Source organism: Oryctolagus cuniculus, chromosome 17, assembly GCF_964237555.1.
Source record: "Oryctolagus cuniculus chromosome 17, mOryCun1.1, whole genome shotgun sequence".
Classification (NCBI taxonomy): domain Eukaryota; kingdom Metazoa; phylum Chordata; class Mammalia; order Lagomorpha; family Leporidae; genus Oryctolagus; species Oryctolagus cuniculus.
In genome coordinates, this window is record NC_091448.1 from 18,699,446 (window position 1) to 18,725,116 (window position 25,671).

The following is a 25,671-nucleotide window of genomic DNA, read 5'->3' on the forward strand; positions in this document are numbered from 1 at the left end:
GCTTTTAAAAATTGATTGGCATTTTAAAAAGTGATGAGAATGTATATATGCTACCATAAAGCAATTAGCTTACAAAGGATTTCCTATTTGAAGCAATGAATGGCCTACTCTGTTGAGCAATTATATCGTTTGTTTTTCTCCAGACCGTGTCTATACGATTTGGATGGCAAAGGTGCCCAGGATGGCCACTTCAGAAGTGGTTGTCCCCTTAAGGCCTAGAAGGTTTGATCACTCAAAAGACTATTGTGTCATGTAAGGCTCTTTCTACCTATTTTCCTTAAGCTTTGTACATTTGAAAGAAGACTGTATTTGTGGGACCGGCACTGTACTGTGGCATAGAGGGTTAAGGGGCCGCCTGCAGTGCCGGCATCCCATATACGCACCAGTTCGTGCTTTGCATCCTGGCTGCTCCATTTCCCATCTAGCTCCTTGCTGATGCACCTGGGAAAGCAGCGGAGGATGGCCCAAGTGCTTGGGCCTTTGCACCCACAGGGGAGACCTGGAAGAAGCTCCTGGCTCCTGGCTTTGGCCTGGCCCAGCCCCTGGCCTTTGTGCCCCTTGGGAGTGAACCAGCAGATGGAAAATGTCCCTCTCCGCCTTTCCCTCCCTCTCTCTCTCCCCCTCTCTCTCTCCCTCCTTCTGTCCCCCCTCTCTCCCCCCTCCCTCCCTCTCTCTCCCTCCCTCTCTCTCCCTCCCTCTCTCTCTCTCTCCCTCTCTCTCTACCTCTCTCCCTTTCTCTCTCTCTCCCCCTCTCTCTCTACCTCTCTCTCTCCCTCTCTCTCTCTCCCTCTCTCTCTCTCCCTCTCTCTCTCTCCCTCTCCCCCTTTCTGTCTCTCTCTCCCTTTCTCTCTCTCCCTCCCCATTTCCCTCTCTCTCTCTGACTCTGCCTTTCAGATAGAATTTTTTTAAAAATCTTAAAAAAAGAATCTATTTGCTAAAGAGTGCCAATAATTAGTTTAATAAAGATTAATGATACAATACCTCTATACCATTTAGCCATCATTTTAAACATCTATTTTTAATACAGTATAGCAATTCCTGCATTGAAATCCTTAATACCAGTTTTTCTCCTGATAGCTTAATATCCTTGCTAATAGTATTTATACAGGCCATTGGTTTAGCTAATTAATATTTAAAGGTTAATCCAATTCAGATTAAAATGTCAAAAAATTCTGAGTTAATAGTATTTAAATTAATATTGGTAGTCTGTATTTCTTCACCTTTAGGCAGAAATACGAGGTTAACTTTAATTCCCTTTATTCTACTAGACCAACTTGTTCAAACCTTTTTTGTAAAGGCCAGATGGTGGTATATGTTTGAGGCTTGGTGGCCACATTCTGTCTCTGTTGCATCTTCTTCCTTGCTTCCTTTCTTTTTCGTCTACAGCCCTTTATAAGTGTAAAAAGCATTCTTAACTTAGGGGCTGTATAAAAACAGACCTGGATAGGATTTGATCCATGAGTTGTTGATTAAATTTAAATATAAGAAAACAGAATATAGACACTTATGTAACAAAGTCCATATAGATGTCAGCGAATCAAATCTTATTACCACCTTCCTCTATAAGTTAAGTGCTTTTCTATCTGTAACTTGTCTATATAATTTAAAAAATACAAACTGCATAGTATATATTCAATGCTAGAGATGGTATGAGACCCTACACAGATTTAACAGAATTGCATAATTCTTTACTGAAAGAAACATTGGAGATTATGTAGTTTGAACCTCTTATTCATTTTATAGAAAGCATAACTAAATTCTCATAAATAAATATGGTTAACTAACTTACAAATACTGGAGGGATAGCAGGCCTTCAAATGAATCCTTATGTAATTCAGTCAAGTAATTTTCACTGAGAATTCTGGAAAATGAAAAGTTATTTCTGGATCAAAATGCAAACTAACTACAATTATTTGCTATGTAGGAATAACTCCATATATATCAGAAACCTCAGTAATGGTGCCATCCAGATACCATAATTCTAATTTAACTTCAAGTTGGTGTTCTCTGCTCTATTTTCATTCAAATCTTTTCTCACATTCCCCTTTTTCGGTTCATCTACACACACACACAGACACACACACCCCTACCCATCAAATCATATATTTAATGCCTACTCTGTAGATCACAAAGTCCCTGATAGACCTAAGTCTGTGTGGCACCAAGATTGGCAGAAGCACCATCTCCTCCTCTCTTCTTCCAAGCCTCACGTGGAGCTGTGCCAGCTACAGGCTGCAGAGTGGGAAGCAATGGTGACGGCTGAGCAGTAGCACCCCTGCCTCCGTGTGGAGACCTGGATTGAGTTTCAGGCTCCTCGCTTCACCTGGCCCAGTTGGAAGCATTTGGGAAATGAAACAACAAGTTGGAACACACACTCTCTCCCTGTCTCTCAAATAAGTACAATTTTAAAAAGATTTTTCTCCTACTCCTATCCCTCAGCCTTCCCTATGCCCTTCTCCCCCCTCCAGAGTAACCTAATGTTTTTTATTTTTGTAGCAGATGACTGATTTTTTTTACAAGTTTGGGAAGCAAAATCTCGAAATGTGATACAATCAAGAGAAATGTAAACCATATACAGTATTTGAAAAATCCATAAATTAAGAGGCTGGCATTGTGGCCAGCAGGTTAAAGTACCACTTGCTATGTTGGCATCCCATATAAGGGTGCCAGTTCAAGTCCCACCTGCGCCACATCCAAGCCACCTCCCTGCTAATGCACCTGGGAAAGTAGCAGATGATGGCCTAAGTACCTGGGCCCCTGCACCCACTTAGGAGACCTGGATGGAGTTCATGACTCCTAGCTTTGGTCTGACCCACCCCTGGCTATCACGACCATTTAAGGAGTGAACTTGAGGATGGGGGATCTCTTTCTGTCTCTCCCTCTATCTCTGTCACTCTACCTTTCAAATAAATCTTTTTAACAAATTCATAAATTGAAATTGAAGCCTAATTCTAGCAGACTAAAGGGCTTTTTTTTTAAGATTTATTTATTTGAAAGGCTGAACAACAGAGAGAGAAGGTGAGGCAGAGAGAGACAGATTTTCCATTTACTGGTTCACTCCCCACATGGTCACAATGGCCAGGGTTGGACCAACCAGGAACTTGTAACTCCATCTGGATTGCCCACATGGATGGTGGGGTCCAATCCATAGGATCATCTTCCGCTACTTTTCCAGGCACGTTAGCAGGAACCTGGATTGGAAACAGAGCAGCCAGGAGTTGAAGAAGCACTCCCATATGGGATGCTGGCATTACCAGTACTGGCTTAACCCACTGTGCCATATTGCGGGCCCCTAGGGAATTTATTTTAAACTAGGCATAATTCCTCTCCTTGAGACTACTATATTTATTTTATGTTTTATTTTTATTCAGAAGAATTTATGGCTTGGTATAAAAATTGAACCAATGATATGACATATAAACTTGTCATGAAGAAATGCCTTTTAATTAACCTTGAATGTTAAGGATTTTTTTCCAGCATTATTGATCTAAACTGATTCCCTCCACAAATCAATAAGAAAATGATAAAAACAATTCAATAATAGACAAAAGACAGAAACCTCAAAAAACCCACAAATATTCAATAAATATAAAGACATTTAAATTCACAAGTAATCAGAAAAATCCAGATTCAGACAGAACCTCTTTTATGCACCCACCACATCAGTAAGAAGATGGACAGTATCAAGGGGTGAACGGGTAAAGAGGGGGTGCGTGTTGTAGAACAGCTCTCTGCTAATACGCGCAGGAGACAGAAGATGATGGCCCAAGTACTCGAATCCCTGCCACCACCGTGGGGCACTTGGATAGAATTCCTGGTTCCTGGCTTCAGCCTGGCCCAGCCCTGGCTATTGTAGCCACTTTAGGAGTGAGCGAGCGGTTGGAAGATCTCTCTCTCTCTCTCTCTCTCTCTCCATCTCTCTCCCTCCCTCTCTCTCTCTCTCTCTGGGTGTATGTGTCCCTCTCTTGTCACTGTGCCTTTCAAATAAATAAATAAAAATATTTTAAAATGAAAAGAAACCACATAGCGTGCCTGTTTTGCTATATGCAAAAATGTCTGCAGGGAAACGTTAGGGGAAAGGTGTGGGAGAATATACACCAAACTCACAGCAACTTAGCTCAGGGGTGGGAGGTTACAATGCAAGGAACATTTTCACTATACCTATTACTTCTTTTTTATTTATCAAGACTATAATCATGTATTATTATTTACATAATGAAAAATAAATTCAAGTGGTCTCATTTCAAATGCCGCATTTAGTTAAGTTAACCATAGAACTGTCATCAATAGAGGTTGGTTTGCAATATAGAGGAGTAAATACCTTTAAATACCTTTTCTAAGAGAGACTGACCTCAAAATACTGAACCAAGAGCTTACAATGCAGTTAGTTTTTTGTATTCGTATTTAGAGAGGATGTACTCACAGTTTCTCAACCCAGTGGTATGCTTTCCATACGTCGTCGTCAATGTAGGAAATAGAATTTCCTTGGAAATTTCTATAAAGAAACATAGTTCATATTCTTGAATAGGTAGGAAAAAAAAATTAACAAAACAAGGGGAAGAATCGTGGCGACTCCATGAGGAGTACTGAAATATGGCAAATACTGCCAGCTTTCCAGTTTCTAGAATTGTCACCTTCTTGGTAAGCACAATTAAGAAATACAGACTGAGCCGGCGCCGTGGCTCAATAGGCTAATCCTCCACCTTGCGGCGCCGGCACACCGGGTTCTAGTCCCGGTTGGGGCGCCGGATTCTGTCCCGGTTGCCCCTCTTCCAGGCCAGCTCTCTGCTATGGCCAGGGAGTGCAGTGGAGGATGGCCCAGGTGCTTGGGCCCTGCACCCCATGGGAGACCAGGAAAAGCACCTGGCTCCTGGCTCCTGCCAGGATCAGCGCGGTGCGCCGGCTGCAGCGGCGGCCATTGGAGGGTGAACCAGCGGCAAAGGAAGACCTTTCTCTCTCTGTCTCTCTCTCTCACTGTCCACTCTCCCTGTCAAAAAAAAAAAAAAAAAAAAAAAAAAAAAAAAGAAATACAGACTGCGGGGCCCTGGCACAATGAGGCGGCACCTAGCTTAGCTTCCGCTCTGTACAGTCTCTATACAAGTCTAGACTGACTTCTTGTACAGATCAGTAAGAAAAGGATAATTCAATAGAAAACTGGGCGAAGTTTATCATTACCAGCAAGTATGAATAAAGAAATAATTACCTATAGCAGGTAATTCTAACACTTGGGCCAGATGCCCTCTGCTGAAATCTCTCCAGACAGTGAATGAACATGGACAGTCCATCAGATGGGCTAATGTGCCGACACGGGCAGTCTCTGGGACAGAGTGCATGGGGAAGAGCTCAAACCACTGATCAGGAGCAAAGAATTACCTCCCCTGGGAGAAAATGTGAGGGGGAGAAATTGCAAGGCCTGGCACACAGCAAGATAGTAACAGGGCTGTGCTGTGGGTGCTGGAGCGCAGAGGATGAGAGATCAAGGGTATGGGGCTGCAGATTGTTGCATTTTATCCCATGTTCTTCTAGGACCTTTTTTTTTTCTTTTTTTGACAGGCAGAGTGGAGAGTGAGAGAGAGAGAGAGAAAGGTCTTCCTTTGCCGTTGGTTCACCTTCCAATGGCCACCGTGGCCGGTGCACCGCGCTGATCCTATTGCAGGAGCCAGGTGCTTCTCCTGGTCTCCCATGGGGTGCAGGGCCCAAGTACTTGGGCCATCCTCCACTGCACTCCCGGGCCACAGCAGAGAGCTGGCCTGGAAGAGGGGCAACCAGGACAGAATCCAGCGCCCCGACCGGGACTAGAACCTGGGGTGCCGGCGCCACGAGGCGGAGGATTAGCCTAGTGAGCCGAGGTGCCGGCCCTTCTATGACCTTTTTAAAAAAAGTGAGGGACCGGCACCGCGGCTCACTAGGCTAATCCTCCGCCTGTGACGTCGGCATCCCATATGGACGCCAGGTTCTAGTCCCAGTTGCTCCTCTTCCAGTCCAGCTCTCTGCTGTGGCTGGGAAGGCAGTGGAGGATGGCCCAAGTGCTTGGGCCCTGCACCCGCATGGGAAACCAGGAAGAAGCTCCTGGCTCCTGGCTTCAGATTGGCACAGTGCCAGCCATGGCAGCCATTTTGGGGGTGAACCAATGGAAGGAAGACCTTTCTCTCTGTCTCTCTCTCTCACTTTCTAACTCTGTCAAATAAATTCAAAAAAAAAAAAAAAAAAGTGAGAATGTACTGTTGAATGATGCCTGTTTAACAGAAGCTCTTAAATGCCAGCTCTGGATAACTTACTTCTACCTCTGTCCTCACCCTCACCCTTCAGCAACAATGTCACCCGTATGGTTTATGTACATGTTTTTCTGGAGGGAGCAGAAATAAGTCAAAACAAATGCCTGCCTATCTGCTCATCGGCCTAGTAGACATTTCCACTCAACCAGAAGCCTTTCTTTGCTTTACATTCACCAATAAAAAATAATTAAAATGGAACACATCTCCCTCAAAGTGGCTCTCCTTTCTGACTGCTGTTTCCACCTGTTAGGCCACTTGTTCTCACCATCAGCGAGGACAGAGTTGTGGAGCCACATTTTTTCATTTCTGTGCACCCATCCCCGCAAGTCTGGTCAGTCACCAGATCTGTCCTTTCTTTGTAGTCTCCCAGGACTTCCTTTTCACTCTCATCTCAGCCGCTGACTTGGCCCCACTCCCACTTTACTCCTGGATTTTGCTAGAGATTTTCCTATTTGATGTCCCTGAATTAAGCTTCCCTTTCTAGATGACTCCACACACAGTCTCTAAACTTATCTTCTTGGGATGGGCATTTGCCTGGTGGTTGAGACACTGTATCCCATGTCAGAGTTCCCCGGGCTCAATAACCAGCTCCCGTTCCTGACTTCAGCTTCCTTTTCTTTTAAGATTTTTTTTTTTTCATTTGAAAGACAGAGTTATAGGTAGAGGTAGAGAGAGAGAGGCCTTCCATCCACTGGTGCAGTCCCCAAACGGCCACAAAAGCTGGACCTGAGTCGCTCCGAATCCAGAAGCCAGGAGCTTCTTCTGGGTCTCCCAGGTGAGTGCAGGGGCCCAAGCACTAGGGCCATCCTCTGCTGCTTTCCCAGGTGCTTTAGCAGGGAGCTGGATCAGAAGTGGAGCAGCCAGGACTGAACTGGCACCCATATGAGATGCCAGCGCAGCGGGTCAGATTTCTACCAAAGCAGAACCTGGGAGGTAGTGGTGATGGCTCAAGTAGTTGTGCTCCTGTCACCCACATGGCAGCCCTGGATTGAGTTCTTAGCTCCCAGCTTTAGCCAATCCAGTTCCTGATGTTTAGACATTTAGGGAATAAACAGTAGATGGGTGCTCTCTCTGCCTTTCAAGTAAATGAATAAAAATATTTTAAAAAGAAAATGATCAATTTAAAAAAATTTTTAAAGAATCTTTCTGGGGGCCAGTGCCATGGTGCAGTGGGTTAAAGCCCTGGCATGCAGGGCTGGCATCCCATATGGGTGTCGGTTTGAGTCCTGGCTGCTCCTCTTCCAATCCAGCTCTCTGTTGTGACCCGGGAAAGCAGAAGATGGTCCAAGTCCTTGGGCCCCTGCACCCATGGGGGAGACCCAGAGGAAGCTCCTGGCTCCTGGCTTCAGATTGGCTCAGCTCTGGCCATTGTGGCCATTTGGGAAGTGAACCAGCAAATGTTAAAATTTCTCTCTCTCTCTCTCTTCCTCCCATTCTGTCTGTAACTCTGCCTCTCAAATAAATAAATCTTTAAAAGAGAAAGAAAGAAAGAAGGAAGGAAAGAAAGAAAAAGAAAGAAAGAAAGAAAGAGAAAGAGAAGGAGGGAGGGAGGGAGGGAGGGAGGGAGGGAGGGAGGAAGGAAGGAAGGGAGGGAGGGAGGGAGGGAGGGAGGGAGGAAGGAAGGAAGGAAGGGAGGAAGGAAGGAAGGGAGGAAGGGAGGGAGGAAGGAAGGAAGGAAGGAAGGGAGGAAGGAAGGAAGGGGTCAAGAGAGAAAGTCAGGCAATGCAGGTTGAGGACTTGAAGGAGGCCCAGGGAGATCTTGAGGAAAAGGCTACCATGACATGCAGGATGTGAGGAACAGTGAGGAAGGGCAGTTCTTACAAGATGATGAAGGTGCCATTGAAGGTATTGGGCGCTGGCACAGGCACTCTGTGGAGCTTCTGCCTTGGGCTGAGACCAGTACATGACAGTGTCTGATCTTTGCAGGTACAGAGCTCACATGTGTCGGTGTTTTGGGTGGCATTCTTTTCCTTTTGCACAGCTAACGCACTTTCTGGGATATAATTTACAGAATACTGAGTCACAGGGAACTGCAGATCTGAAGGTTGACCTGTGACTTCAGGGTACTGCATCTGAATCTGGCCTAGAGGTACAGCTGTAGTCTTCAGGAGTATAGGAAGGTCAACCTGTGTAGCAGGCGCTGGAATTTGGGTGAGTTCCAACTCTGAAGGCTGAGCTGTGACACTGGGTGATGTTGCATGCTGATCTTGATCCTGACCTGGTGTTGGAACTGTCATCTCGTAATACACTGGGGATTGAGCTGCAACCTCATTAGGTGGCTCTGGAGGCTGAGGTAGGGTCACCTGCATGGTCGTAGAAGGTTTGACCTCTGTAGTATATTGTGGAGTTCCAGTAATAGCCAGGCCCAGAGGTTTGACTGTGACTTGACTCAGATTTTTATGCTGAGTCTGAATCTGGTCTGGATGTGAAAGTGTCACCTGCGAGTGCACTGGGGGAGGCACTGTAGTCTCCAGGGCTGTAGAATGTTCAGCCTGTGTGGTGGGTTCTGCAGTTATGGGAAGCTCTAACTTCGAAGGCTGAACTGCGACACCGGGTGACATTGAATGCTGAGTTTGATCTTGGCTTGGTGTTGCAACTGTCATCTCATAATTCACTGGAGGTTGAGTTACAGCCTCTGTAGGTAGCTCTGGAGGCTGAGCTGGGGTCTGCTGGATGGCTGGCGATGGCTCAGCCTCCACCTTGGATCCTGGAGTTAAGGTAAGTTCTAGATCAAAAGGTTGAACTGTGACTCCAGTCACTTCTGGATGCTGAGCCTGAACATATTCTGAATGTGAAAGTGTTGCTTCAGGGTACAGTGGAGGAGGTGTTGTGGTCTTCAGAGCTGTAGAATGTTCAGCCTCCACGCTAGGTTGTGGAGTTGTGGTAAGCACTACACTCAAAGGCTGAACTGTGACACTAGCTGATGCCGGATGTTGGGCTGGGGTCTCCTGCATGTTTGAAGCAAGTTCAGTCTCTGTACTACTGGGTTCTGGAGTTATGGTAAATTCCTGGCCCAAATGTTGAACAGTGACCTGAGTCAGGTTTGGATTCTGCGTCTGAATCTTGTCTGGATACAGAGCTGTAGAATGCTCGGCCTCCGTGGTGGGTTCTGGAGTATTGGTAGGTGGTAGGTCCAAAGGCTGATCTGTGACACTGGCTGACACTGGAGGCTGAGCTTGATCCTGGCCTGGTGCTGGAGATGTCACCTCCTGATACACCGGAAGTTGAGCTGCAACCTCTGTAGATGACTCTGTAAGCTGGGTTGGGGTCTCTGGTGTGGTTGGAGAAGGTTCAACCTCTGTGTTGAGTTCTGGAGTTAAGGCAATTCCCAGGTCCAAATGTTGATCTGTGGCTTGAATCAGGTCTGGGTGTGAAAGTATCGCCTCAGCATGTGTTGGAGGGGTCTTCGGGGCTGTGGAATGCTCAGCCTGCATGGTGGCTTCTGGAGTAATGGTGAGCCCCAAGGTCAAAGGTTGAAATGTGATGCTGGGTAACTCTGGATGCTGAGCTTGATTCTGACCTTGTTTTGGAACTGTCACCTCCTGATATAATGGAATTTGACCTCCACCAACTCCCTTAGGAGGCTCTAGAGATTGACTTGTGGTATCCTGCACGGTTGGAGAAAGCTCACCGCCTGTAGTGGGTTGTGGAGCTATAGTAAGCTCCAGCTTCAGCGGTCGAAATGTGATCCTGGGTGACATCGGATACTGAACTGGATTCTGAACTGGTGTTGGAGTTGTCACCTCCTGAAATACTGGGAGCTGAGCTACAACCTTTTTAGGTGGCTCCGGAAGTTGAGTTGCAGAAAAGTCACCCTGCATAGTTGGTTTTGGAGTCGTGCTAAGTCCCAGATTTGAAGGCTGAACCATGACTTGAGCCAGGTTTGGATGCTGAGCCTGAACCTGGTCTAGATGTGGAAGTCTCACATCAGGGTTTGCTGGAAAAGGAGTTATGGCAACTTGCATGGTAAAAGGTTGAAATAGGTTTCTGGATAACTGTGGATACTGAGTTCGATCCTGAGTGAGTGTTGGAAATGTCACCTCCTGATATACTGGGGGTTGAGTTCCAAACTCCTTAGGTGTTACCTCCTGCTGTGGCAAAAAAAGATTGGCCTCACTAGGGGTTTCTGGAGGGTGCTCTGACACCTCCTGTTGCGTTGCAGAGGAGTCAGCCCCAGGGGGCGCTTGTGGTACAGATGGAGAGTCCTGTTGCATTGGAATAGGTTCTACCTCGTTGTGGGGATCTGCAGTCTCATCTGTGGCCTCTTGCTCAGCTGGAGAAAACTCTACCTTTTCAGTGGGTTCTAGGATCTGGGAAGGAGGATCAAACTGAGTTGGAGAAAATTCAGCTTGCTGAGTGAGACCTGTAGGCTGAGCAGAGTCCTTCTGCTGACCTGGGAAGGATTCAACCTCTGAAGCTGAAGTTATGGTGACCTCAAGATCCACAGGTTTCTGTGTGGTTTTAGGCAACGTTAAACGATGACCTCTGAATAACACGGACAGATCAAGAGGTGAAAGTGTCATGGTATTCTCCGTCGAAGGCTCAGGCTGTTCCTGTTGGACTGATAATTGTTCAGCACCCACAGTGGGCTTCTGAAGAAGAACTGAGCTCTCCTGCTGGCTTGGAGAAGGTCCCTCAAGTTCTTCAGGCCGAGCTGGGATCCCTTGATCAACTGGAGAATGCTCATCCTTTTCAGGGGTGGTTGGCGGCTGAGCCATCACTGTCCCGTGATCTTTAAAAGGCTCAGGCTGCTCAGGGTTCCCTGAGGACTGAGCCGGCGCTTCCTGTTGGCTTGAAGTTTCAACCTCATGAGTACTCTCTGCAGGTTGGATGGAGATATCTTGCAACGTTGGAGACTGACCCTGATAGTGAAGCTCTGGAGTTTGCACTACGGTCTCATTAGGGATCTCCGGAGGCTGCGCTGGGGCTTCCTGCTGGATTGGAGAGGGTTTCTCCTCCTCAGTGACTTCTGGAGACGGAACTGGTAAAGGTTCAACCTCTTCAAAAGACCCTGGAGGCACAGCTGGGGCCTCATGCTGAGTTTCCGAAGGTTCCTCACCGTGGACTGGGACTGCAGGCTGAGCTGTGGTCTCCTGCTTGATTGGCAGTGTTCCCTCCTCTGCCGCGGGTTCTGGTGTTATGGTGAGCTGCAGATCTGGAGGTTTACTCGTCACACTGGGGACGTCTGGATGTTGATATTGATGGGGACCTGGAAGTGAAACTGTCACCTCCTGATGTTCCGGAGGCTGAGCTGGGCCTTCCAGCTGGCTTTCCAAAGATTCGGCCTCCCCGGAAGACTCAGAAGGCTGCACTGCTTGCTCCTGCTCGCCGGGAGAAGGTTCCGCCTCCGCAGTAGGCTCAGCGTACTGAACTGGCTGCCCCTGCTCGCTGGGGAAGAATTCAGCCTCCGGAGGAGGGCGCGGGGTCTGAGCCAGGGCCTCCTGCGGGGCTGGAGCAGGCTCTGTCTCCGTGGGAGACCCTGCGTACTGAGCTGGCTGCTCCTGTTCACTGGGGAAAGGGCCTAGAGTCTGAGCCGGGGCCACCTGCTGGGCCGAAGCTTCACCCTCTTTGGTAGGCTTTAGCGTTATGGTCATTTCCACATCCGCAGGCTTAGCTGTAGCGTTGGGCAAGTTGTAGTTGTAAGCTTGCTCCTGACCTGCAGGTGGAACTGTCCACGCGTAGCCTGGTAGAGTCTGCGCTATGCTTTCCACAGCAACTTCTGGAGCCGCAGCTTGAGGCTCCTGCTGAGCTGGAGGCCTGACCTCTACAGGGAGCTGTGAAGGCTGCTCTGGGGCTTCCGGATGGCCTCCAGAGGGTCGAACTGGCTGCTCCTGCTCACCGGGAGAAAGCTCCGTGCTCACGGGCAGGCCCTCCTGCTGCGCGGCTGGTGGTCTGACCTCCTCAGCAAACTCTGGCAGCTGGGCTGGGTATTCTTGCTGGGTTAATGACGGTTCGGGTTCCACAGGGAACTCTGAGGGCTCTGTACCCTCTCGCGGGGAAGGTTCCACCTGCTCATAGCGTTCTGGCGGCTGAGCCGGGGCCTGCTGCTGGCCCGGAGTAGCTTGAGCGTCGTTGCCTGCCTCTGGTGTCACTGTAAGCTCCACGTCCGGAGGTCTGACTGTGACGCTGGGCAAGGTTGAGCGCAGAGGTGGAGACGGGGCATTGACCTCATGGTGTACTGATGGTCGACCTCCGACTTCTTCAGTAGCAAATGGATGTTGGGCTAGGGCCTCCTGCTGGGTTGAAGCAGGTGCAGCGTCCTCGAGGGGCTCTGGAGGCTGAGCTGGGCCCTCTTGCTGGGGTGAAGGGAACTGGAACTCCTCAAGAACCTCCGGACTTTGAAGTTGGCCCTTGCGCTGGAATTGTGATGGTTCAACGTTCTGAAAGGGCTCTGGGTGCTCACCTGAGTCCTCTTCGAATGCCAGGGGTAAGCTGTCAGGATAGCTGACATAATCATCCAGAAAACTTTGATCTGGACGTCCAAACTTTGCAAATTCTTCTGGAGTTCCAGCAACAACCTTAGCAAGTGTTCGATGTCGAGTGAGATCCTCCTTCAGGTTTGGGGTTGAAACAATAAACTTGGTTGGCTTTGAACTCTGACCGTCTAGCGGTGGAACGAGTATTTCAAATGCCTGGTGACTCTTACTTTCTGGTTGAGGAGGCAGAGCCGGGGCCTGATGCCGATCCCCACCCGTCACTGGGACGGCCTCTGGGAGCCTTTGTTGCCGAGTGAGCTTGCTGTTCAGATCTTGATACAGAACACCCAGCTGGTCCAGCTCTGGGGGCAGCTCTGGAGCTGAATCCACGTCCAGAAAAGGAGCCAAATTCGCAGTGGACTCTTGAGGTGGGACTAACATCTGGGAGGGAGCAGACGACCCCAGGTAATCGAAGCCGCCGGGATCTGCAGGGGGTGTGAGCGCATCAGGCGATTCGGGTGGGGTATTAGAGGAGTGTGAAGACCAGGGCTCAGAAGTCAGCTGGACTGGGTCCTGGGCCCCCTCCGGAGGATGAGTTGCCTGGATTAGCAACCTCGATGGTTGCCACGCGAAGAGGACCCATGGGACCCACAGGCACAGATGGATCATCCTACGTGGAGTTTCTGGGGCACCGTGGTTCAGGCCAGGGAGACACACATAGTGCACCCTGAGTGGGAGCCAGTGCATTGTGGCTGCTCCTTGCCACCCGTGCCTTAGCAACTGTGCATTCCGCCCCGCCCTTCACTTATGACACCTGACCTTTATCTACAAATCCTTAGTTAGGTTCTGCTGCTCTGTGTCCAGACGGCTTTTTCTCGGGGTCAGTGCCCCATTCACCTTGCAGAGGGGACAGCTGCCTCCCCACCAGATTTCCCCTCCCCCATGGCCAGGCAGGATGTGGGCCCAGGAATCCAGCAGCCCACTACATGGGGTGGAGGGAGGCAGAGCTTCCCAAGGAGTCACAGGGCCTGACTTCTTGGGGTGTTCCGAACTGGTAGTCTGGTTCTGGCAGCCAGAACTCTTCCTCCTCTGAGTTGAAATCCAAGAGATAGTCTCCCTCTCGTGAGGACCGGTTATGGCAGAGGCAGAAGAATGCAGATTATGGTTATTTGTTTTAAAATGTGGCCCTTCACACTGAGGCATAGTAGGGTAAACCTCCGCCTGCAGTGCCAGCCCCATATGGTTGCCAGTTCGGGTCCCAGCGGCCCCACTTCTGATCCAGCTCTCTGCTAATGGCCTGGGAAAGCAGCAGAAGATGGCCCAAGTACTTGGGTCCCTGCACCCACATGGGAGTCCTGGAAGAAGCTCTTGGCTCCTGGCTTCAGATTGGCCCAGCTCAGACTGTTGGAGTGAACCAGAGGATGGAAGATCTCTCTGTGTCTCTCCCTCCTTCTGTAACTCTGCCTTTCAAATAAATAAATATTTTTTTAAAAATATGGCCATTTCCTCTAAAGTCTCAATATTCTTTTTCATGTTTGATAATTAACTCTGTTAGGTAGGAGCTACCATGAAATCAGTGATGGCGGCCAGCATTGTGGTTCAGTGGGCTAAGCCTCCACCTGCAGCACTGGAATACCATATGGACTTTGGTTCAAGTCCTGGCTGCTCTTCTTCCAATCCAGCACTCTGCTATGGCCTGGGAAAGCAGTAGAAGATGGCTCAAGCGCTTGGAACCCTGCAATCACATGGGAGACCTGGAAGAAGCTCCTGGCTCTTAGCTTCAGATCAGCTCAGCTCCAGCCATTGTGGTCTTTTGGGGAGTGAACCAGTGGATGGAAGACCTTTCTCTCCCTCTCTCTGTAACTCTACCTCTCAAATAAATAAATAAATCTTAAAAAAAAAAAGAGAGAGAGAGAGAGAAATCAGTGATGACTCCAAGATTTCTGAAGGAGGGGTTTTAGGTGGGTGAGCAATGTAGGGGAGAGGGTTTGAATCCAAATGATTTGCCCATCAAATTGGCATGGGAAAACTCCCCCATCCCACCCTGGCTCAGTAATAATGCCACTTTTCAGAGGTTACCCTCTGTGACACATAGAGAAGACACTTGGATGTTAAAGTCAGCAAGCTAAATAATCTTTTTGAAATACTACTATTAACTAGAACCCCCTGACTTCCTTCAGAGCCCTTCCTATAATCGAATCCATTCCTTGTTTATTGCCAGGCATAGAAATTCCAAGAAAGGGGCTTCATCTTGTTCCCAGTGCCTAGCACATAGCTTGACACATAGTAATTTTATTATTATTATTATTATTATTATTATTTATGAATCCTTTTTTTTTTTGACAGGCAGAGTTAGTGAGAAAAAGAGACAGAGAGAAAAGTCTTCCTTCCATTGGTTCACCCCCAAATGGCCGCTACGGCCGGCATGCTGCGCCGATCTGAAGCCAGGAACCAGGTGCTTCCTCCTGGTCTCCCATGCAGGTGCAGGGCCCAAGCACTTGGGTCATCCTCCACTGCCTTCCCAGGCCACAGCAGAGAGCTGGACTGGAAGAAGAGCCACCGGGACAGAATCCGGCACCCCAACTGGGACTAGAACCTGGGGTACCAGCGCCGCAAGCAGAGGATTAGCCTAGTGAGCAGTGGCACTGGCCTCTACATTTTCTTACTACTTCAGCTTCTAGAAGCTTCTAGACGTGAGTTTATCAAGACGTGATTTTTTTAAAAAAAGATTTTATTTATTTATTTGACAGGTAGAGTTACAGACAGCAAGAAAGAGAGACAGAGAAAGGTCTTCCTTCTGTTGGTTCACCCCCGAAATGGCCGCTATGGCCAGCGCGCTGTGCCGGTCCGAAGCCAGGAGTCAGGTGCTTTTCCCTGGTCTCTCACGAGGGTGCAGGTGCCTAAGCACTTGGACCATCCTCCACTGCCCTCCCGGGCCACAGCAGAGAGCTGGACTGGAAGAGGAGCAACCGGGACAGAATCCGGCGCCCCAACCAGAACTAGAACCCAGGGTGCTGGTGCCGCAGGCGGAGGATTAGCCTAGTGAGCTGCGGCGCCGGCCTCTACATTTTCTTACTACTTCAGCTTCTAGACATGAGTTTATCAAGACATGATCTTTTTTTTATTTTAAGATGTATTTATTTATTTGAAAGAGTCACAGAGGAGAAAGAGGGGGAGAGATTTTCCATCCGCTTTTTTTCACTTCCCAAATGGCTGCAATGGCCAGGGCTGGGCCGGGCTGGGCCAGACTTAAGCCAGGAGCCTGGAGTTCCATCTGGGTCTCCCATGTGGGTGCAGGTGCCCAAATACTTGGACCATCTTCCACTGCTTTCCTAGGTGCATTAGCAAGGAGCTGGATTGGAATTGGAGCAGCTGGGACTCAAACCAGTGATCATATGGGATGTTAGCATCACAGGCTATCGCTTAACACGCTGCACCATAACGCCAGCCCCAGGATATGATCCTTTGACCAACAGCATCAGCACCACCTGGGAACTTACTAGAAATGCAAGTTCTTGGGGCCAGCACTGCTCCGGCCATTGCAGCCATCTGGGGAATGAACCAGCAGATGGAAGATCTCTCTCTCCAACTCCGACTTTCAAATAAATCTTGAAGAAAAAAGTGAAATGCAAGTTCTTAGCCCCACCCAAACTTACTGAATGAGAACTTCTGGATATTGGGCCTAGAAGTCTATATTTTAACAGCCCTCCAGATGATACTGATGCAACCTACAGTCAGAAAACACTGTTCTGGACCTGTACTGTGAGCGGTGGTAGCCCCCAGCTACTGGACTTCTGTAATAAGGCTAGAATGAATTGAGTTATGCTCTCTGTGTAAAATACATCCTGAATTTCAAAGACTTAGTATGAAAAGGAGTAAAATATCTCATGGGATATTTGTATATTTATATCAGGTTGAAATAATATTTTTGATAAACCAGGTTAAATAAAATCTATTGGTAAGATTAATTGCACCTGTCGATTTTTAGTTTCTATGTAGGGTTACTGGGAAGTTTTAAATTACAGGGGTGGGCGTTTCGTGCAGGATGCCTGCATCCCTTACCAAAATGCCTGGGCTCACATCCGAGTTCTGCTCTCGATTCCAGCTTCTTTCTAGTGCACCCTGGGAGGTGGCAGGTGTCAGCTCAGGTGGCTGGGTCCCTGCTACCCACCTGGAGCCAGACTGAGTTCTCAGCTCCTGGCTTCATCCTGACCCAGCTCCAGCGGCTCTGGGCACTGGGAGAGTGAACCAACAGATGGGAACTCTCTTTGTCTCTCTGTCTTTCAAATAAATATAATGAATTTTTAAATTTTTAAGGAAAATTTTAAATTTCATGTGTGGATTTTACATTTATATTGGACAACATTGTTCTAGACCAGGAACCTGCAAATTATAGTCTGTGGCCCAGATCTCACCTACTATTTGCTTTTATATAGCTTGTAAGATAAGACTGATTACAATTTCCTAGTGGTTGAAAATAAAATTTTAAAAATAATGATATCCCTTTGCATGCAAACATAATATAGAATTCAAGTTTCATTGTCCAGAAATAGGTTTTTTGGAAGAGGGGCACATTCACTTATTTGTATGTTGTATGTGACTGCTTTTGTTCTACAATGGCATATTTGAATAGCTATGAGAGGGACCCTATGGGCTGCAAGTCTGAAATATTTGCCATCTGCCCATCACAGAAAATGTTTGCTGACCCCTGTTCTAGACTGTCAGCTCCCAAATGCTGTTTGGAAAAGAATCCCGCATTTAACTCACCCTCAGTCTCTGTTCCCAACTTTTGCTTAGCTTTTAGGCTCAATTCCTTGATCTATTACTGCCCAAGTCTCAGTGATGGTTTGGAGTTACAAGATTGGACTTATGCACTATTTTAGGTTACAATGAAGTAGGCCAAAAAGTGTTCTTGCTTTCCTAGAACTCCACAAGAACCAATGGACCCAGCAGTAAGGGAACAGAGAGACGTTCAATAGCTTGTTTCTCCAAAGATAGGGACATCCTTCTTAGAGGACAAGGGAATCCAGGATTGGCATCACATCAGATGGAGCAGGGAGCCCATGCTTTAGGGCTGGCCTATCTCTTTCACAGATCACCAGTACTTTTGAATTAAAACTCTTTCTCTGCACTGCCTATGTGTACCCTCAGCCAGTTCAGCTGGCTTCTGTGGCACCAACTGGAATATGCTGTATCCATGGCCTGCCAGATATAACATGGAAATGGGGATAACGGTTTTTTCCACTTCAGTAAAGTAGACGGCTGGATGCCTTTATGAGCCTCTTGATCCTTGTTCCCTACCACTCACGCCGGTTTGAAACCCAAGCTTTGTTGGCTCAATGAATCTTTGTGCTCTCATTTTGTAGGATCTCCAAAGAGAGAAGTAGGGCTATGGTTTCCAGAATTTTCATTGATAACAATTCTTGGCAACAATGCTCTTTCTGCGGCTTTTCCTTCTTAATCTGTTCCTTCCACCTACACTGATAACAGCATCCCCTTCAGACTGGCACCAGTCTGGAGTTTCTCTCTCTCTCTCTCTCTCTCTCTCTCTCTCTCTCTCCTCCCTCCCTCTCTCTCCCTCTCTCTTTCCTCCCTCCCTCCCTCCCTTCCTCCCTCCTTCTCCCTCTCTCTCTCTCTCACACACACACCTCCTTATTTCCTTTCTCTACTGATTATTTTTAAACTTTTTATTTTTATTATTTTTTAAAAGATCTTATGTATTTATTTATTTGAGAAGTAGAGTTACAGACAGTGAGAGGGAGAGAGAGACAGAGAGAAAGGTCTTCCTTCCATTGGTTCACTCCCCAGATGGCTGCAATGACCGGAGCTTCGCTGATCCAAAGCCAGGAGCCAGGTGCTTCTTCCAGGTCTCCTATGTGGGTGCAGGGGCCCAAGGATTTGGGCCATCTTCTACTGCTTTCCCAGGCCATAGCAGAGAGCTGGATTGGAAGAGGGGCAGCCAGGACTAGAACTGGCGCCCATATGGGATGCCAACGCTGCAGGTAGAGGATTAACCTACTGCGCCACAGAGCCGGCCCCTAAACTTTTTAATATGAACTAGTTCATAAGTGGACTTCCTAGAATATTTTAATGATGTGAAAATGCTAATAGTTAAAATCCAAATTGTCAAAGGAAGGAGTCTTGCATCTCTATTTATTTAAGAAGTCTCTCCTTTGAACAATAGTCTTTAAAGGTCATAGTAGAGTTGAATTTAGGCCTGGAAGTAGGAAGAGGTCAGTACCTTGTTACATAGGTAAACCCTAAATAAACTTGGCTTTCTTGTCTAGCTTGTCCTAGTGATTAGGACACCACGAGGGAAATTTACTGAGAGTTTCTGTTGGAAAATAAGCAAGGTGATCAGGTGGCCTTGTGTTGTATTCCAGCTCTTGTCCAGATGATCTTCAAATTTCTGGCCTTTACTTTCTCTGGGCTTTGTTTTCCTCACGTGTAAAACAAAGAAACTGGGACAAGTGTTGTGGCACTGCAGTTATTGTCGTCACTTACAACACTTGCTTCTGATATCAAAATGCCAATTCAAGTCCTGGCTGCTCCACTTCCCACCCAGCTCTCTGCTATTGCATCTGGGAAGCAGTAGATGATGACTCAAGTACGTGAGTCCCAGGGCCAGTCCTGTGGCACAGTGGTTAAAGCTCCAGCCTGCAGTGCCGGCATCCCATATGGGCACTGGTTCGAGTCCTGGCTGCTCCACTTCCCATCCAGCTCCCTGCTATTGCACCTGGGAAGCAGTAGATGGTGACTCAAGTACATGAGTCCCTGCCACACACATGGGAGAGCGGGTGGACTTCCTCACTCCTGGCGTCCGTCTGGCCCAGCCCCAGCTGTTGCAGGCATTTGTAGAGTGAACCAGTCAGTGGGTAGAAGATCTCTTTCTGTCTCTTTTAGCCTTGATGCCTTTCAAATTAATTAATCAATTAACATTTTTAAAAGAGATTTGATTGGTCAAACTTTAAGGCTCATTTCAACTCTAAATGGTTCTGATTCCACATCCCCGTCTGTATCCCAGAAACAAGAATTTCTATCCTCATCCTTCCAAGATTGAGTAATAGCAATGAAATGCAGAAATTAAAACCTATTGAATTACTCAAAATAAAGATAGATGATTGAACTTCCACTTATTCCAAATAGGTAGGAAATAGTGTGTTCCAGTTTATTCTACAGAAGTTGGTCATATATCACATATGTGCTAATGAATGTTTTGATAATTAAAACAGATAAAATATATAACAGTGGCAGGCAGTTAAACTGTTGTATCAGAAATCCTAGGGTTCAAGTCCCAACTCTGCACACAATTCCAGCTCCTTGCTGATGCATAGCCTGGGGGCAGGGGGACAACAGGTGATGGCTGAAATACTTGGGTCCCTGTCATCCATGTGGGAAACCTGGATTGAAATCCCAGCTCTAGCCTGGCCCAACTCCACCTGTTGCAGGCGTTTGGGCAGTAAACCAGTGGACAGAGGCTATTTCTATCTTTCTATCTGTTTCTCTTTCAAAGAAATTTATAAAAATACACAACAGTAAGGGGCCAGTGCTGTGGTGTAGTAGGTTAAGCACCCTCCTGTGGCGCTGACATCCCATATGGGTGCCAGTTCAAGTCCCAGCTGCTCCATTTCTGATCCATCTCTCTGCTGATGGCCTGGGAAAGCAGTGGAAGATGGCCCAAGTCCTTGGGCCCCTGCACCCATGTGGGAGACCCAGAAGAAGCTCCTGGCTTCAGATCGGCTCAGCTCTGGCCATTTTGGCCATTTGGAGAGTGAACCAGCAGATGTAAGACCTCTCTCTCTGTCTCTCCCTCTCTGTCTGTACCTCTGCCTCTCAAGTAAATAAATAAATCCTATAATAAAACAACAGTAGAATTATGATATCCATAATATCAACTTCCCAACCCAGTCTCTTATGGTGCCCTCAGAATAGAATTCTGAACTCTTATAATCATTGAACAGCACTGGAGCTGTAGATAAGACTGGGCTGAGTTAACTACAGTTGCTTCTTGAAAGTTTTATTTACTTGTAATTTTTCTTTCTCACAAAATCTAGAGTGTAGGAAGAGTTTAAGTTATTGGATTCATAGAATTACAGAATTTTAGATGTGGAAATGCCCTTAAGGATAACTTGGCCCTCAGAGGTACAGATGAGAACCTGAGACTCAGAGTGTATGGGCCTGTGTATCTTAATTTTTATTTCAAGTTGTTGCCCCCTCAGAGATAGAATTCAAAGCAGAGGTCTAAATACAGTGCACAAGTGAGAGAGCAGGGTTTATTTAAAAGTCAGAGAGTGACTATACATTCACGCCTGAGTGTGGGCCACCCCAATGGAGAGACACCCATCGTAAGTGGCCAGAGAGTTGCCCATGACAGAGCATGGGAGAGAGCCAGAGAAGGAGCCGGAAGCAAGGCAGGAGCTAAAGGACAAAGTGCCTCTCCCACATGTGGAGCCCCTTATGGGACTAATGAATATACAAACGGGGCGGAGCTTGGGCGGGTTTAGTATGCATGAAGCTTTCTTGAAATTTCATGGCTTAGCCTGCTAGGCCACAGTGCCGGCCCCCAACCTCTAGGACTCCAGGACAGTAAAAAGTAGCTTCTCAACATACAGTTGCCAGGGGGTCTTTGGAAAAGGACACCAGTCTGGGCTTTGTATGATGTGAAAACCGGGGAATCGAACAAATTTTGGAAATTACTTTCTGTATCCATCATCTCGTTCTGATCAGCTATAATCACACTTTTTATGTTGTAGGCAACTTGGCTGATGTCAGACATCAGCTGAATAATTTCATCTAAGTCAGCGGTTGTCACACACCAGCCTACCCCTGAATTACCTAGAGGACATGTGAGAAGGCAGATGGATTTTATCTCAGCCTCAGATTGAACAGAACCAGAGTGAGGTCCCAGGATTTGCATGCCAACAGGTCCTGGGGTGACGTGGGTGCCTCTGGCCTGGAAGACAGCACTTTGGGAACTACCATTCTGTCGATGCCTTTCAGCCAAGAGACTACCACTGAGGGGGGAATTCAGTGAACCTAATGGTAATGAGCTTGATTCCGATGAGTTTGAAGTTTGCTGGAAAGCCAAGAACAATGTCACCATTGTATTATTACAGTACAAACATTAATTCGACTCTCTCAAATCTCTCAAATCTCTGGGAAGAGCCTTGACAAGGACGTTTGAGATGATCTGGTCCAGTCTGGTCTTTGTGCGGAAAAGTTGCTACTCCCCTTCCACTCAAAGGCTCAAAAGCAGGTTGTCTTTTCCATCATCGCACGGTTGTGAACAGCAGCATCAGGACCAGGACCCCGTCTTCCACCTCCCCCGTGAATGTCTACCCGATTTCAAACAATGGATTTTTCCCCCAGTGGTCACTTGGCTGAGAGAATCAGAACTTTTCCATTAATGTCACCACTCTTCACTAGGTCCTAATAATGCCAACCAGTCTTTTCCACAGCTGTTTGAAGTGTGACTATATTATAGAGTGTGGATTATAGCAACACAAATCAGCCTACGCTTATAGAAATATTTTGTTTCACTAAATATCATCCTCAAATTCAAAAGATAAAGTGTTACATATATTTTTTTTTTTGACAGGCAGAGTGGATAGTGAGAGAGAGAGACAGAGAGAAAGGTCTTACTTTGCCGTTGGTTCACCCTCCAATGGCCGCCGCGGCCGGCGCGCCGCGCTGATCCGATGGCAGAAGCCAGGTGCTTCTCCTGGTCTCCCATGGGGTGCAGGGCCCAAGCACCTGGGCCATCCTCCACTGCACTCCCTGGCCACAGCAGAGAGCTGGCCTGGAAGAGGGGCAACCGGGACAGAATCCGGCGCCCCGACTGGGACTAGAACCCGGTGTGCCGGCGCCGCGAGGTGGAGGATTAGCCTAGTGAGCCGCAGTGCCGGCCAGTGTTACATAATTTTACTTCTTCAGGTCTAAATATGAAAAGGTAGAGAATAGCCTGTTGGAACTTGCTTATCTAGTAGTGAAAATTTCAATCCCAGTACTTTTAATTTAATTTAATTTAATTTTAAATAATTATTCCAATTATGCAGCAAGATTCTGGTTGGAAACAAAAGAAGAAACACAAGACCTGGTAGCCTCTCGCCTGTCATGAGACTGTCTTCCACCTTCTGCATCTGAAAGACAGACAATCCTGGTTTCCTACAACCTTGCACCTGAGAGAGATGGATCATGAGTGGATGGATCTCTTCGCATAGTCCAGGTAACTATGTAGCCAAAATTATTTTTTATAGATTTGTTTATTTTTATTTATTTTAAAGGCAAACAGAGAGAGAGAGAGAGAGAGACAGACAGACAGAGACAGAGACAGAGACAGAGAGATACCTTCCATCTGCTGGCTCACTCCCACATGCCTACAATGGCTGGGGCTGGGCCAAGCTGAAGTCAAAAGCTGAGAACTTAATCCAGGACTCCTACACGGGTGGCAGTAACCCGACTACTTGAGTCACTCCTGCTACTTCCCGGGGTGCACGTTAGCAGGAAACTAGAAGCAGAAGTGGAGCTAGAACTTGAACCCAGCACTCAGATCCAAGATGTGGGCGTCCTGGGCGTCCCAAATGACATCTTAACCACCATGACAAATGCCTGCCCTCTTAGCCATAATTCTAATTCGTAAAAGCTATGTTATAAAATGGATTTTTAAGCAACCCTGACTGTGTAGTTCCCTGATGGAATAGAGATGGAAGATAGACTTAAAGACTTCATAGATGGAGACAGTGTAAGAGTGGAGTCTCTCACTTTTCTTTATGTTGTTAAGGTCATACTCTTTTTTGTTTGTTTCTTGTTTAAGGCAGAACAACAGGAAGAGAGAGAGAGAGAGAAGTCTATCCTCTGATTGACTCTTCAAATGCCTGCCATAGCCAGGGTTGGGCCAGGCAGAAGCCAGAAGCTCAGAGTCTCCCACATAGGCGGTAGGGACCACATACTGGAGCCATCACCCACTGCCTCTCCGGGTCCGCACGATAGGGAAGCTGGATCAGAAGCGGAGGTGGGACTCTATCCCAGGTCCTGTGATATGGGATGTCGATATCCCGAGTGGTAGCTTAACGCACTGTGCTGCCACGCCTGCCCTCAAATCATGCTTTTCGAGATGGTATGGACCAATGGTGAGCAATATACTCATAAGTTGAAACTACAAGGGACCGACGCTGTGGTGCAGGGGTTAAGCTGCCGTCTGCAGTGCTGACATCCCGTTTGGGTGCCAGTTCAAGTCCTGGCTGCTCCACTTCTGATCCAGCTCCCTGCTGGGCCAGAAGGACAAAGTAGCGGAGACTTGACCCAGGTGTAAGTGGCAGCTGTAACACACTGTACCACGACACCTGCCCCATTTCCACTTTCTTGAGCATGTTTTTCCAGTTTACAAAGATAACACTGCCTGTTGTAGAGAAGTTAAGCATTATAAAAAAGCTTAAAGGAAAAAGTGAATAAAACCCTAGAAACCCCACCATACTGTCAAAAAGTCTGTCATCACCTCTGTATCTATGCAGGGACTTCAAAAACTTCATGGAAAATTGAATTAAAAGATAGGCTTGGAGGTCAACACTGTGGCATAGCAGGGTAAGCTGCCACCCACAGCACCTGCAAACTATATGGGCGCCAGTTCAAGTCTCGGCTACGACACTTCCACTCCAGCTTTCTGCTATGCCCTGGGAAAGCAGCAGAGGGTGGACCAGGTGCTTGAGCCCCTGCACCCGTGAGGGAGACCAGAAAGGAGCTCCTGGTTCCTGGCTTTGGCCTTGCCCAGCTCCATTCTTTGTGGCCATTTGGGGAGTGAGCCAGTGGATGGAAGATCTCTCTCTCTCTCTCTTTCTCCCCTCCTCCTCCTCCTCCTTCTCCTTCTTCTCTCTCTGTAACTCCATCTTTCAAATGAATAGATAAATCTTAAAAAAAAAAAAAAAAAAGAATACGCTTCTTTTGGTACAAAAAATTTGCAAGCCATGCAGTTGCTTCATAACATCTGGTTTCCTTGAACTTTTTTAAGTCCCTTCATCAAAGTGTACGCGCACACACACACACACACACCATAAGAGAAAGCTGAGCCCGCGCTAATTTTCCTCCTCACATCACAAATAGAAATGCTGGTGCGCAACCTAGCATGGTAGTGGTGGATACCTCCATGAGGTGGTGCTCAAAGATCACTTTTACTTTTCATTTCTCTCTTCACAATTATAAAATTACAATTCATAGTTTATGGAGGTGAGCTCATACCCTATCCCATTTATGTGTGGCCTCATGAGTGTGTGTTTTATTGCATTTAGAATGATTATAAAACTTCACCCCTTTGGGGCTTCTGGTAATGAGAGTCTCTGGCAAACGCTGTAAAAGAGATGAAGGAGACATTGTGATATGGAGCTGACTGTCTGCAGCTAATTCCTTCAGAAATCTCTCTAAGTTATTACACAACGCACTCACACACACACACATCTCCTTTGTGATGATTTTTGAAGTATTTCCTTATTCGAATGCTCTATAACTTATAATTAATCCTTAAATGTAATTGTTTTATTTGATTATAAAAGTGATTCATGCTTGCTGTAAAACATTTAAGAGAGTGCAGAACTGTACAAAAGAGAATGCAAGCTTTTCTCTCTCCCATCTTCCCCGCCCCCTTCCAGGAATACCCACCATGAAGAGTTTGGTGTGTATCCTTCCAGCCTCCTTTTACTTTTGAGTCAATGAAAAGTAAGCAATAGTTAGTTGGGTTTTTAAAATATTTTTATTTGGGGCCGACACTGTTGCGCAGTAGGTTAATCCTCCACCTGCGGCACTGGCATCCCATATGGGCGCCGGTTCTAATCCTGGCTGCTCCTCTTCCCATCCAGCTCTCTGCTGTGGCCTGGGAAAGTGGTAGAAGATGGTCCAAGTCCTTGTGCCCCTGCACCCGCATAGGAGACCAGGAAGAAGCAGCTGGCTCCTGGCTTTGGATCAGCACAGCTCTAGCTGTTGAGGCCATTTGG

The 25,671-nt window shown here is 47.2% G+C and overlaps 1 protein-coding gene and 1 long non-coding RNA gene across 3 annotated transcripts in view; one reads left to right on the forward strand and one right to left on the reverse strand.

Annotated features, from left to right (window-relative positions):
* The window catches only part of LRRC37A (leucine rich repeat containing 37A), a 49,104-nt gene extending 35,633 nt beyond the window's left edge, over nt 1-13,471 (reverse strand). The window contains exons 1-3 of the mRNA XM_008271590.4: nt 8,097-13,471; nt 4,424-4,495; nt 1,790-1,861 (exon numbers count right to left, since the gene is read on the reverse strand). Of these exons, the coding sequence (XP_008269812.3) occupies nt 1,790-1,861; nt 4,424-4,495; nt 8,097-13,438 (5,486 nt within the window). The 5' untranslated portion in view covers nt 13,439-13,471. The remainder of the gene's footprint in view (nt 1-1,789; nt 1,862-4,423; nt 4,496-8,096) is intronic.
* The window catches only part of LOC103351583 (uncharacterized), an 82,029-nt gene that overhangs the window by 47,898 nt on the left and 8,460 nt on the right, over nt 1-25,671 (forward strand). For both annotated transcript variants that reach the window (XR_011383446.1, XR_011383445.1), the window contains exons 4-5: nt 22,747-22,916; nt 23,505-23,625. This is a non-coding gene — a long non-coding RNA (uncharacterized lncRNA). The remainder of the gene's footprint in view (nt 1-22,746; nt 22,917-23,504; nt 23,626-25,671) is intronic.